Source organism: Equus caballus, chromosome 6 (assembly GCF_041296265.1).
Source record: "Equus caballus isolate H_3958 breed thoroughbred chromosome 6, TB-T2T, whole genome shotgun sequence".
Classification (NCBI taxonomy): Eukaryota; Metazoa; Chordata; class Mammalia; order Perissodactyla; family Equidae; genus Equus; species Equus caballus.
In genome coordinates, this window is record NC_091689.1 from 68475659 (window position 1) to 68488425 (window position 12767).

Below are 12767 nucleotides of genomic sequence, written 5' to 3' on the forward strand. Positions count from 1 at the left end.
GAAGATAGAACTGACCAGACCTGCTGATGGGCTACAAGTGAGGTATGAGGAGAAAGATGAGAAATTCTCCAAGGTTTTTGGCAACCCCATCCTTCTAGTGCATCAAGCGTTTAACTGACATAGCTAAGATTAAAGGAGGAACAGGCTTTGGGGGGCAGGGTGAAGTCAGGAGATGTCAAACAGGCAACTGGATTTAGGAATCTAGAGTTCAGAGGACTGATCTATTGCAATATAAATTCAGCAGCTGTCAGCATATTACTTGAGAAATCAAAGTTAATATTATAGAAGCAACGTGTGGTTATGAAGACAGGAAAGAAATATTGAGATTAAAGTTTGCCCGGCTGAAGCTCTGAAAAATATAGCATGTCCCTGACATTTCTTAGAGAGCTACCATGAGAATCACCAACCTTCCCACCCGCACCCTCCATATTTCCCCCAAATCAAAAACACTAATAGAACACTTCCTTCAAGGATATTTATGCAAACAAAAGTTTCATCATTTTAAAAGTTACTGAACATAACATGACTACTTGAAAACAAAGCCACGTTGAAATGCTGGATATCCAGCTAAGTCCTCTCACCAGCTATGCGAGCACATCATGCTCTGAGCTAACACAATTCAAACCTGTGCCTCAGCAAAATTATAATTTACTACATCACAAAAATTCTAGGTCAGTGAAGAGCCAATATGGCAAGGGAAAAGTCCTTGAACGCCAGTTATCTACGATATACAACTAAAAATCTTAGTTGGGAAAGATAAAAGACAATAGATCTACAAGCTGGATCAAATAACTTTTAGATTAATTTTGTTCCTTCTTAGCAAGGAGATGTGATCAGGTCAAAGTGGAAAATATCAATGAAGCATTTTTTTTTATTTCCATATTGCAAAAACTCTTTGCCAAATTAGATAAAATTTGCAATTATCAGGTATACCATGGACAAGTTAAACTTTAAAAAGTTGTAAACAGTCTAATATTTATAGTAAGGTTTAAACAACAACAACAAAAGGTCACATCTCTATCAGATAAACATGCCTCCTGAGAGGGCAATCCAGGATCGAAAAGTAGGGAGAAACCATAAAAGGAATTAAGGGGATGCAGCTGGAGAAAAAGAAGACAAGATAGAGTAAATATTCTTTTACATTTTGGAGTAGAAAGATGTCAGCTTTAGAATATACGAGAACAGTAGAAATCTAGAGTACTCTCTCCTCTTCTCCTCAGCCCACCCTACCAAAAGTTTAATTTAAATCCATATGTTAACTTTTAGTGATAGTCTACATTTTCACTCTTACTTAACAACTCACATCCCCATCCACACCATCTGCTAGTGCAAAAGAAGTAGAGTGAAATCTATAAGATCTAACAGGCAAAGAAGACAACGTCTTTTGAAAAATCCAGGGGTTTCTCACTCTTCTTTTCTGGCCTATCAAATCTTTGATCTCACCAAATCCACCCAGAGTTTTATTAAGAAAAGGAAACCAGCAAGTCCAACCAAAGGATCACAAGCCACTTACCAACTGGTCTGGATTAAGTTGCTCTCCATTTTTCAGGCGATCTTTGTAATCTTCTAGTTTGAGCTACAAAAGAGAAACTTGTATCTACCATAGTCTGATACAAAATCCTGAAGCAAAAAAAAAAATACCAGACCTTGTTTCTTATGAAAACAAAGTTCTTGAGGTAAGCTATCAGACTGCAAGTTCCTAGTACAAGGCAGGCAGCAACTGTAGATGAATTCCAGTCGGGGGGAAAAATATTACACACAATCAACTTTAGTCTGGAATTACAAAAGCTAAGCAGTAAGAAAACCCTTTTCTCTTAACAGCCTCTATTTATAATCAGACTACCTAACGCACTGGGACTTAACTAGTCAATCATATGCCCCTCACCCAGTGGTTCTCAATCAGGGGCAATTTTCCCTCGCAGGGATATCTGGTAATGTCTGGAGATATTTTTGGTTATCTCCAAATTACAACTTGGGAGACAGGAGGGAGGTGGAGGGGTCTACTGGCATCTTGTGGGTAGAGGCCAGGGATGCTGCTAAACACCCTACAATGCACAGGACACTCCCCCATAAGAAAGAATTATCCAGCACCAAATGTTAAGAGCGTTGAGGCTGAGAAATCCTGCTCTAACCTCATGCTTAAACTATTAGTTACCTGTTGAATTATGTGGCGTTTGTCTGATAGGAAACTTTCTAATGAAGTACAGAAATGCGAAAGATTTCTTTCCTAGCATTATAATACCCTCAACTTGAAGCTATTTTTCATGTTAAATTTGATGTTTAAGTAAATACATGACAAACAAACTGCATTTATTGTCCCCATAATGACGACTTGACCCCCTATAGTATTCCAAAAGTAATGTCTAGGCTCCTTCCATATTGGCTTTATAGCTTTAAAATGCTTTCCCAGAAGCTTCAAACAAAAGCATTGCTACTGTCAGATAGGCATTCAAAACTAAAGAGGTACCACAGTTAAGCTAGAGTAAAGTACACATATAGATAGTTTCTCCAGCTGGGGAAAGACATTAGCGAGTCTCCACCGACAGACCCTGCTTTGAATAGATCCTGCTTTGACTAGTTTCCCACAGTGGCCGGGAATTTGTGCTGACCAAGGCACACTCACCGTATCATACTTGTGATCAACTACAAGCATTGAAAAGACAACTGATGAGAGCTAGGGCCAGAGAGAAACTACTAGTTACTAGCCCTTCTTCACTACCTTCCCTACCTTTCTAGTGTATAAAAAAGAAAAGAAAGGAAAAGAAACGGAGTCAACTAGACTCTTAAAAATCTCTTCACACTCCTCCATTAAAAGCAACTTTCCTAAGGTTTAACTAGGTCTTAGCATAAAAATATGGAAGAGTTCCTAGGTCCAGATAGTTAATCACTCACCTTACACTCACAGGCAAAAGACAATCATGACACAACAAAGCAATGTGCAGTACTGTTTCACAGGCTACATGACTCAGGAGATGAGGAATGATTTGGATCTCTACATCAGCATTTACTGTAACGTTAGGTTGATTATAATCCCGAGTCTCTTAACAAGGCTCTCGACGATGCTTTCATCTACCAATCTTAAATGATCACCTAGCAACACAAAAATCAGTGCTAAAACATTTTCTGGCTCTATCACCGTTAAAGCTTCCGATGACTGCAGCAGCTATACTGCATTACCAAGTGCTGCAGAGTCACAAGGAAAACAAGCTAAAAAATCAGGCTATTGCTCATCTCTGAAAAGAAACGTTAATACTCAACTCAAGGAATCCACCTAACCTAAAGTATCAATACTTTTCAAGTATTTCAACAGTAGCATGTATAATAATTTTACTATGAAGAATATTTTTATTCAGTTATGCTGACAAATCAAACAGAAAATATTTAATATATCCAAGATTCAGCCTGCTTGCATGTTTTCAGCCAGCTAAATCCCAAGGTTAGTTAAATCTTTAGGAAGGAAAACCTATGCGCCCTGATAGGAAGGAAAAATGTCAGTTCCTTAACCCTGTTTTAAGATGGTGCATATACAGAGCTGGGAGGAAAGAAAGTTACCTTCTTTTTCTCGATGTTTCTAATTTTGTGTTTAAGGCATATGAGTCCATTATCAATATAGGTCTCATATGCTTGGGAAGGAGAAGCAGCGGAACTGAGAGCAGACTGCAAGGGGCTCATGGCCCGCTGACTTTCCCCATGCTGACTGTGGTTCACTTGGGGCTTGGCTGACTTCATAGTCCCCTCTCTTCCCTCCTCTGAATGGCCTGAAGGTGACTGGTAACCAAAAGGAGATGAAGAGAGTTGCACCATTGAAACAGATGAGGCTGAAGGAAGGAAGAAGAAAAGAAGTTACATACAGAAGTAAATCAGGTCGACAGGAACACACTGAGGCTTTAACTTCCCTGAAAAGTCTAGACCCACTCCCTCAAAATTCTCTTCCACAGAAGTGAGCTCAAACCCCAATGGTGCTTTAGCTACCGTGCTTCCGTCTCACTACTTTTAAGGCAATTAGTGCCAAGCACTAGCGCCTTTACGTAGGCAAAATCTATAACACGGGAGATGTTTCCAGAAATTCAATTTTCCACCCAGGGAGGAGAAACTGCTAATCAAGCAACGGCTTCAGAGCGCCTCTCTTCTCATGAGGGCAATCCACATTCCGAATAATTTCTATGGTCAAGTGATGACACGTAAAAATAAGCTTTCCACACTGGGATCTTAAGGCAGCCATTCGAACCTCTGTACATTACCCCTCACCACCACCAGCCCTAACCCCAACCATTAACAATGACATTCAGAAGAAAATGCTGAACACACACGATTCTTTTGGAGCTCTCACTCACTAACTGAAGAGTGGCTTCGTGAACAAGAATGCTAACTTCCCTTTGATTGCTCTAGGGCCTACAACGCCAGTCCATCCCTCCTGGACATAAGTGAGGTACTCTCTCACTCTGTGAGCGCCCCGAATTCGGTTTCTGTTTTGTTAGACTAACCGGTAACCACTCACACCCAACCAGGTTAAGGGCTCATGCTAGCCAGCCTTACACGCCCTAGTCAGTGGCCCTTGCACCCCCTTAGCGCCCGCGCATCGGAGGTCTCCATCCCTCTCCCCTTGGAAGCGCCCCCAAAGCAAGGGCATAACAGGCCTGGTGCACACCAGCGCTGATGCCCAGTCCCCGCAGGGGCCCACGCGAGAGGCGCCTCTACCCAGCGGGCACTCAAGGCCGGAGGGCCCCGACCCCCGCCTTTCCCACTACCCTGTGGACGCCGAGGCACCGGGCCTGGACCACCACGGCAGGTGCCGCTCGGGAGGCCGACCCGGAGGAAAACGCCCGGGCCACCTGCCCTCGAGGGGCCCGCCCCTCCCCAAGGATGCTGAGCCGCCCCTCCACCTCCCCGCCGCGGCGGCCGCCCAGCCCTGCCCTCCCTCGCCGGGCCGGCCGCCTCCCCCCGCCGCCGCCGCAGCCCGGCTTCACCTCCGCAGGCCACCGAGGCCGCTGCCGCTGCCGCAGCCCGGGCCCGCCTTCGAAAGCCGGCGGGAGCCAGGAGAGCTGCGGAGGTGGACCGGCGCCACCCCGCACTCGCGTCTCCTCCTCCCGTCTCCTCCCTCTCCCCGCCCCAGCCCCGCTGGCGGCGTCCGCGGCGCCCGGCGCTCCGCCGACTCAGCCGCTCTCGCCCAGGCCCGCCCTTTCCGCCGCGCGGGGCTTATATAGGCTCGCCCCGCCCCCGCCCGCCCGCGCGCGCAGCCTCGGGCCGCCCGACACCGCCCCCTTCCGGTGGGCCCGGCCCCGGCCTCCGCTGGTCGCCGCCGGCGGGCGTTTATTCCAGGCCCGGCTGCGGCGGGAAATCGGTCGCGAGGGGGCGCATTCTCCCCGCGATTGCGCAGACGGCTGGGCACCAGGTGGGCCCGGTGTGACGCCAAGAGCCGCCCGCTGTCGTCTCCGCGGAGCGGCCCGACCTTGCTGATTACAGCCTGTAACGATTGGATGGGCGACCTTGAACAGGTGATTCCCATCCCTCGAACAGGGCAGCGCGCCCTCTGTGGAACTGCCAGTTAAAGCAGCTTGAGCCTCTGAGGTCTAAGCACTCTTGAAATGCAGGGGCGCCCTTGCCCCCCAGATTCCCTCTTTCACAGTAGGATAAGGAAAAATCACCGTTTCCCCAGAAAGGACTCAGCCTGTAAGAGCAGAAAGCCCCAAATCAACATAGCCATAAAAACAGAGTGGGTAACCCCCCATCCCTCAATAGTAAGATTGTGTTTGTTTAGGCTGTGTTATTTCTTGCTTTGAAACAGATGAATTCCTTGGTACACAGAGGAAAAGCTGATAAAAATTTTCAGGTTGGATAAAATTAATGGAAAAGGCTGGAAATACATCAGTGTTTCTCAAGGAAGGGATGGTGTTTCTTGTACCAAGCGAATTAAGAGAAAGAAAAAACCAAAACACCCAGCAAGACCTCAGCCTCAACATGTGTTCACCGATTGCAACGAATTGAATTGGCCCTGAAGCTCTGATAAAAATTGTCTAGACTAAGAAGAGAAGAAGAGAGAAAAATCAGGAGTATAATCCAGGAAACAAAGTTCCAGTTTAAAAAGTGTTGGCTGAGCCCACACAAAAATTATCATGATTTTTAACAGTTCTTGATACAGTATTTTGCCAGTTATTGTCTGTGTTCTTTTCAGTCCCTGTTGCCATAATGTACCTTAATGTTGCATTTTAGCTTTGAATCTCTGAATCACATGTGGGACCTTGAGTGTCAGACAAATATTAGATTGTCCATTTGTTTCAGTGTTTATAACCAGAGAAAGAACAGAAACTGCCGAACATGAGGGGAGGAAGGCTATGCCTTCAACCTTGATTATACGAAAAACAATGGGCATGGTGAAAAAAATGTGAAGTAAAAAAATGTGAATCAATGAGTAGGCAGCAAGTTCCAGCACAGGTATGCCAGTTGTAGCCTGAGCTAATAATGAACCTAAGAATGGTATTTCAGTCATCTTAATCATGAAATGTTGGCCTTCTAATTAACTAAGAAAGAATTATCCCTTGGGTCATATAGATCTGGCTGTAGATCCTAAATGTTCCGCTAAATGGAATAATTCTGAGTAAATCTATACAGAATTATTTCTCAACATGGGTTCAGAAAACGAATCAAGAAAGAATGTAAAAGCAAAAGTAATTAAATGTGGAGTCCGGTAAGATACAGTCTGTATAGCATAACGTTTGTAGGAGATCGTACCTCAGTAGATAATACTGCCGTGATGCCTTCTGAACAAGTGAAAAAGATGAATCCAAAAAGAGCTTTCCCGCTGGAAAAGATCTTTTTTTTTTAAGATTGGCACCTGAGCTAACATCTGTTGCCAATCTTCTTTGTTTCTCTCTCTTTCTTCTTCCTCAAAGCCCCCAAATACATAGTTGTATATTCTAGCCGTAGGTCCTTCTAGTTGTGGCATGTGGGATGCTGCCTCAGTGTGGCTTGATGAGCGGCACCATGTCTGCACCCAGGATTCGAACCGGAGACGGAATTTCATATGATTTTAATTTTCTTTTTACTTTACTGTGGACATGTTAGAAATTAGAAAAATAAATAAATAATGCTTTTAAGTGACACCTCGTTATTTAACAGAAATGTTACTTGTCCAAATGGGAACCACAACAATAATATATAATAGTAATTATTTGAATAAATGGTAATCTGCATAATTCTTCCTCCCATAAAAGGATAAGAATCCTAAATGAAAGATGAAAAAGTTATCCTAAAAGGAAAGCCTAATATAGTACAGGTTATTTTGTCATTGGAAAAAATACTTCTTATCCACCATTATTTTGTTACCCCAGAATTTCTCACATAAATTATTTACTCATTTTTAATAAGCAATACGTCTTAAAAGTTCAGTTTCTTAGATGTGACACCAAGAGCACAGCAAAAAAAGAAAAAAATAGGTAAATCGGACTTAATCAAAATTGAAAACATTTTGTACTTCAAAGGACACCATCCAGAAAATGAAAAGACAGGGGCAGGCCCCATGGCCAAGTGGTTAAGTTTGCGTGCTCCTCTTCAGTGGCCCAGGATTTCACTGGTTTGGATCCTGGGTGCGGACATGGCACTGCTTGTCAGGCAACACCGAGGCAGCATCCCACATGCCACAACCAGAATGACCCACAACTAAAATATACAACTATGTACTGGGGGGATTTGGGGAGAAAAAGCAGAAAGAAAAAAAAAGAGATTGGCAACAGTTGTTAGCTCAGGTGCCAATATTTAAAAAAAAAAAAAGAAAGAAAATGAAAAGACAATCTATAGAATTGGAGAAAATATTTGCAAATCACGTATCTGATAAGGGACTTGTTTCAACAATAATATATATTATAGATATACAATATGTTATATGTTTTTATATATTATAAGAATATATGAAGAACTCTTAAAACTAAATAATAAAAAGACAAGTAAACCAACTTAAAAATGAGGGAAGAATCTGAAGAGGCCTTTCTCCAAAGAAGAAATACAAATAGCCAATAAGTACATGAAAAGATGCTCAACATCACTAGTCTTCTGGAAAATGCAAATCAAAACACAGTGAGATACCACTTCACACCTACTAGAATGCCTAGAATCAAAAAGACAGAGAATAAGAAATGTTGATGGGAATGGGGAGAAATTGATTGGAACGCTGGTATACTGCTGATGAGAATGTAAAACAGTGTAGCCGCTTCGGAAAACAGTCTGGGAATTCCTCAAACAGTTAAACATTACAGTTTCCATATAACCTAGCAATTCCAAGTATATACTTCTAGGTATATACTCAAGACAAGTGAAAACATATTTTCACAAAAATTTGAACACCAATTTTCATAGCAGCATTATTCAAATAACCAAAAAGTAGAAACAACCCAAGTGTCTATCAACTGATGAGTGGATGAATAAAATCTGGTATACCCATACAAAGGAATACTATTCAACCATAAAAAGGAATAAAGTACCAAATATGCTACAGCATGGATGAACTGGAAAACATACTCTGTGAGAAAAGCCAGACACAAAAGGCCACATAGTGTATTATTCCATTTACGCGAAATGTCCAAAATAGGCAAACATATGGAGACAGAAAGCAGATTAGTGGTTGCCTAGCACTTGGGGGAAGTTTTAGGAGGAAATGGAGAGTGACGGCTACTGTGCACGGGGTTTTTATGTGGAGTGATGAAAATGTTCTAAAGTTGATAGTGGTGATGGTTGCGCAATTCTGTGAAATGCTAAAAACCATTGAACTGTACACTTTAAACGGGTGAATCGTCTCATGTGGGTTAATTTGTGTCCACCAAAAAGATATGCTGAAGTCGTAAGCCCCAGTACCTGTGAATGTAACCTTATCTAGAAATAAGATCCCTGCAGACGTAATCAAATTAAGGTGAGGTCATACTGGAGGAGGGTGACTCCTCCCCAGAGCCTTTGGAGGGTCCATGGCCCTTCTGACACCTTGATTTTGAGCTTCTAGTCTCTAGAACTGTGAGCAAATAAATTTCTGTTGTTTTAAGCCACATAGTTTGTGGTAATTTGTTATGGGGGCCCTAGGAAGTTAACACATACGGTATGTGAATTCTATCCTCATAAAACTGTTTTGTTTGTTTGTTTGTTTTTTAAGGGCTCTGGGTTTAGTTTTGTCGTAAGTGGAAATGTATATACTCTCATGGCAGAGAGCAGTGGAAGTCTGGAAGAAAAAGAAGGCCCTAACCACGCAGATTTCTCTGGGGGACATGAACTCATGTTTTATGCATATGTAGCTGGCTTGGCTGCCAGGCAGTCTAATTCAGTATGGTTCCTGGGTCTTTTATTCTTTCTTATCTCAGGAACCCTTCTCCCACCCGTGTTTAATTCTGTTACTGGCCCGCAAATAAAGCAATCTGGTTCTCTCTATTTTCTTACTTTACTTATTTTTTCAGTTTATTACAGATTCTCAGATTTCTTAGGAAGAGATGGGACTAGAGGATAGTCTAAGATACTGTGCATTCTTCTCCACACAAAAATTTCCCCCAAGTAATGTTTATTATCCAAAATTGGATACTGTCTCACTTGTACCATGGAATTTTAATTTATGGAGGTGACTGAGTGACAACCTAGAGAGGTCAGTGCCATTGAAAGAAGATTTTTATTACTTATATTTGCTGAGAAGAGGGGTATGCCACACCACACAGGGCCACGTGGGAAGCCACAGGTTTGGGTAAGGAGGCAGAAGCAGTCGCAAGGGGAAGGCGTAGGCCGGAGCTTTGACTGAGGTTTCTGCAGGAAAGGCAAGGCAGAGCAGAGTCAACAGCCTAGGATTGGCTAGTTTGCATCATTTCAGTGGGCTTTGGGCTGTAGTGGGGGGTCTCTTATTGCCAGGGGATGATTTAGGGCAGGAGAAATAGTGGCTTGGCGTGTGAGAGTTAGATAAGAAAGTGTGCAAGTTCCAGACAAGCTGACTTGCAGGAGAGAAGTAAACACTTTGGCCTTGATTAGTGGATGCTGAATAGACATACAGAATCTAAGAACACAGAACAGGTACCCTGTTACTTTTTATCTTCAGACAGAGTCCTCAGTCTACTCGAGTACACTGCCTGGGAGGTTAACAGCTAAATAATATTCCCCAATTGTATGGAGCCTTGGCCCTGGGAACTAAACTTTTGTTCCTACTCAATCCAGGCATTCTCTCTCCCTTTAGGCTCCCTGAAACCCTGCATCCCTCCCAACTAACTGCCAGTCTATCCCAACAGATCTGATCATCTCACTCCTCTATAATCAATGAGAGGTCAAAACAAAATTTTAGTAGCTCACTACTGCCCTCGAGATAAAATGTTCTTGGACTGGCCCTGTGGCCAAGTGGTTGAGTTCACGCGCTCTGCTTCAGCAACTCAGGGTTTCGCGGGTTCGGATCCTGGGCACAGACCTAGCTCTGCTCATAGAGCCATGCTGAGGCAGTGTCCCACATGCCACAAATAGAAGGACCCACAACTATGATATACAACTATGTACTGAGGGGCTTTTGGGAGAAGAAGGAAAAATACAAATAAATAGCTAAAAAGAAATTTATAAAAAAGATAAATTGTTCTTTGTAAGTTATTTAAATTTTATTTTTGAATAGCTAATGCAATACAGCCACTTTACAGAAGGAAAAGTCTCCCTCGCTCTTATCCTCAGTTCCCTTCCTCCAAGGCAATCAGTGTTAAGTGTTTCTTTCGTATCTTTCCATAGATTTTTAGGCACACACAACAGATACATATAGTCTCTCACCACCACCATCTTTTTTAGCCAAATATTCACATACAAACACTGCTGCATCTTGCTTTTTTCTCCTAACAGTGTATCTTTGCCATCATTCCATATCGCTATACAAGGAGCTTCCTCCTTCTTTCAAACCAGCTTAGCGTTGCATGGTATAAACTATCGCTGTATCAATTTGTTTAACCCCCTTTAGTGAAGTACACTAAGGACATTTCCCACCTTGTGCCGTTACAAACAGTGCTGCAATGAATAGTCTTATTCAGCTATCATTTTGCAGTTTTGTGAGTGTGTCTGAAGGAGAAATCTCTAGAAGCAGACTCACTGAATCAATTGTGTTTCTGACAGGTGTTTCCAAATCGCCGAAATGCATATGTAGCATTTGCCGCCTGTGCCCAGCTCACATTCCGAGGACCTCTCAGTGTGTTTCTGTGACTTCCAACGGTCAGTATCTGCATCCTTGTGCCTGAGGGTCCACCCTCCCCATTGCTGATTGCAGAAGGTTTTCTGTGGGATTGTGGCGGTCATGAGGACAGAAAATTACCCAACACACACACACACACACACACACAACCGTCATCCATGACTCTTCAGCTCCCCATCCCTCCAGTGGGATAATTCTGAGGTTTGTATGTTGTATTATCTTCCAGAGTTTTCCCACAAGGTAGCAGGTTTAATAATGCACCTTTCGGTAGCTGCCTTACTTTTTCTATGTCTCTTCCCTACTTCCCTTTCCAGTGTCCTCTACCAGTGGCCCAATTTGAGGTGCCTTCCTTGCATTCTTTTTGTTTGGAATTACAATCCGGCAAAAGTGAGGTGAGCAAGCTCCCCCTCCCCAAAGGCAATTGAGCTACTTCCTGTTGTTTGATCCGAATGTTCCTACCTCTGTTTCACACTCGTCACAATGTTGATATTTTTCAGTCTTTGGAAACTAGCTTCTTTAAAACTATGCTGCTATAATGAAAGCTTTAAAGCAGATGTCTCTGCCAGAATAAATTCAGTGAATCACCTATTTTAAAACTAAGAATATTTACCCTAATCTCAGGAGGAATCCTGAAAGAATGAATATTCTCTTCCTGTAGCTTGGCAATGAAATGGTTCTTGGGCCATGGAGAAGAAAGAGAAAAAAAGTGTCAACTTTAATAGAAAATAGAAAAAAAGATACAGACTTTTAAAACCTTCCTAACATATATATATATATATATATTAATGCCTAACAGCTACAAGTTAACACAAGGGGAAAAGAAACTAAGCCAACTTCACTTAAATGTTTCTCCATTGATGCACTTTTTTTTTCTAGGAAAGAGATTTACATTCAGGCACAGGTGGGTAAGAGCACTAGCTAAGTCTAAGTCAGCTCCTTCAACTTCAGTTTTATTACCTCTAAAATGGGAAAGTAATTCACAAAGCTGTTTTGATGATTAAATGAGCTAATAGATGCAAAGTACTTAGCACATTGCCTGTCATATAGTAAAGACTCAATTATTCAGTTATTCCTACGAAAACAGTTTCCCTTCTTGTGTCATTGTCTACTCTAGAAGAGTAGTAAGGACCTAGAAGAACGAATGCCGTGAGGGACAGCCTAGGGAAGGAAGTGAGCAGTACACAAAGTGTCCATCCGACAGAAACCCCACATCTCAGGAGACAGCACAGGCTCCTTTGCCACACTTTGCATCACTCAGGTTGTCCAGACTTCTACTATGAATGTGTAGTGGGGGCATCACAAGAGTTGCAACATACAGGAATATATGGGGCCTCTTGCCAATACTGGAGTAGGCAAATCCTCCTCTCTGAGACCATTGTGTTTGCTACCCCTACGTACCACTAGCATTATTGCTACCAATGCCAAAAACATCTTTTAGAGTTGCAGCAACACCATCTCTCCTTCAAAGCAGTCTGTGCTATGTTTGTTTGTCAAAAGCAAAATTTGGGGGGGAGAGGGAGAGGGTAGGAAATTGGAGTCAGTAGAGAGAGTATGTACTGTGTATATCATGGCATAATGGCATAGTAGAAAGAGAACT

General features: G+C 42.7%; 1 protein-coding gene and 1 long non-coding RNA gene across 33 annotated transcripts in view; one reads left to right on the plus strand and one right to left on the minus strand.

Annotated features, from left to right (window-relative positions):
• Positions 1 to 5218, minus strand: part of CAPRIN2 (caprin family member 2) — a 41611-nt gene extending 36393 nt beyond the window's left edge. For 25 of the 30 annotated variants that reach the window (XM_070271198.1, XM_070271197.1, XM_070271194.1 and 22 more), the window contains exons 1-3: positions 4968 to 5206; positions 3553 to 3818; positions 1514 to 1576 (exon numbers count right to left, since the gene is read on the minus strand). In XM_070271198.1, coding sequence (XP_070127299.1) covers positions 1514 to 1576; positions 3553 to 3804 — 315 coding nt within the window. In that variant the 5' untranslated portion in view covers positions 3805 to 3818; positions 4968 to 5206. Of the gene's footprint in view, positions 1 to 1513; positions 1577 to 3552; positions 3819 to 4967 lie in introns of all 30 variants that reach the window. The other 5 variants (XM_070271205.1, XM_070271203.1, XM_070271201.1 and 2 more) reach the window with 3 other exon arrangements.
• Positions 5219 to 5256: 38 nt separating this feature from the next.
• LOC138924672 (uncharacterized) overlaps positions 5257 to 12767 on the plus strand; it is a 47717-nt gene continuing 40206 nt past the window's right edge. For 2 of the 3 annotated variants that reach the window (XR_011439727.1, XR_011439726.1), the window contains exons 1-2: positions 5257 to 5495; positions 11095 to 11190. This is a non-coding gene — a long non-coding RNA (uncharacterized lncRNA). Of the gene's footprint in view, positions 5496 to 11094; positions 11191 to 11484; positions 11563 to 12767 lie in introns of all 3 variants that reach the window. The other variant, XR_011439728.1, reaches the window with a different exon arrangement.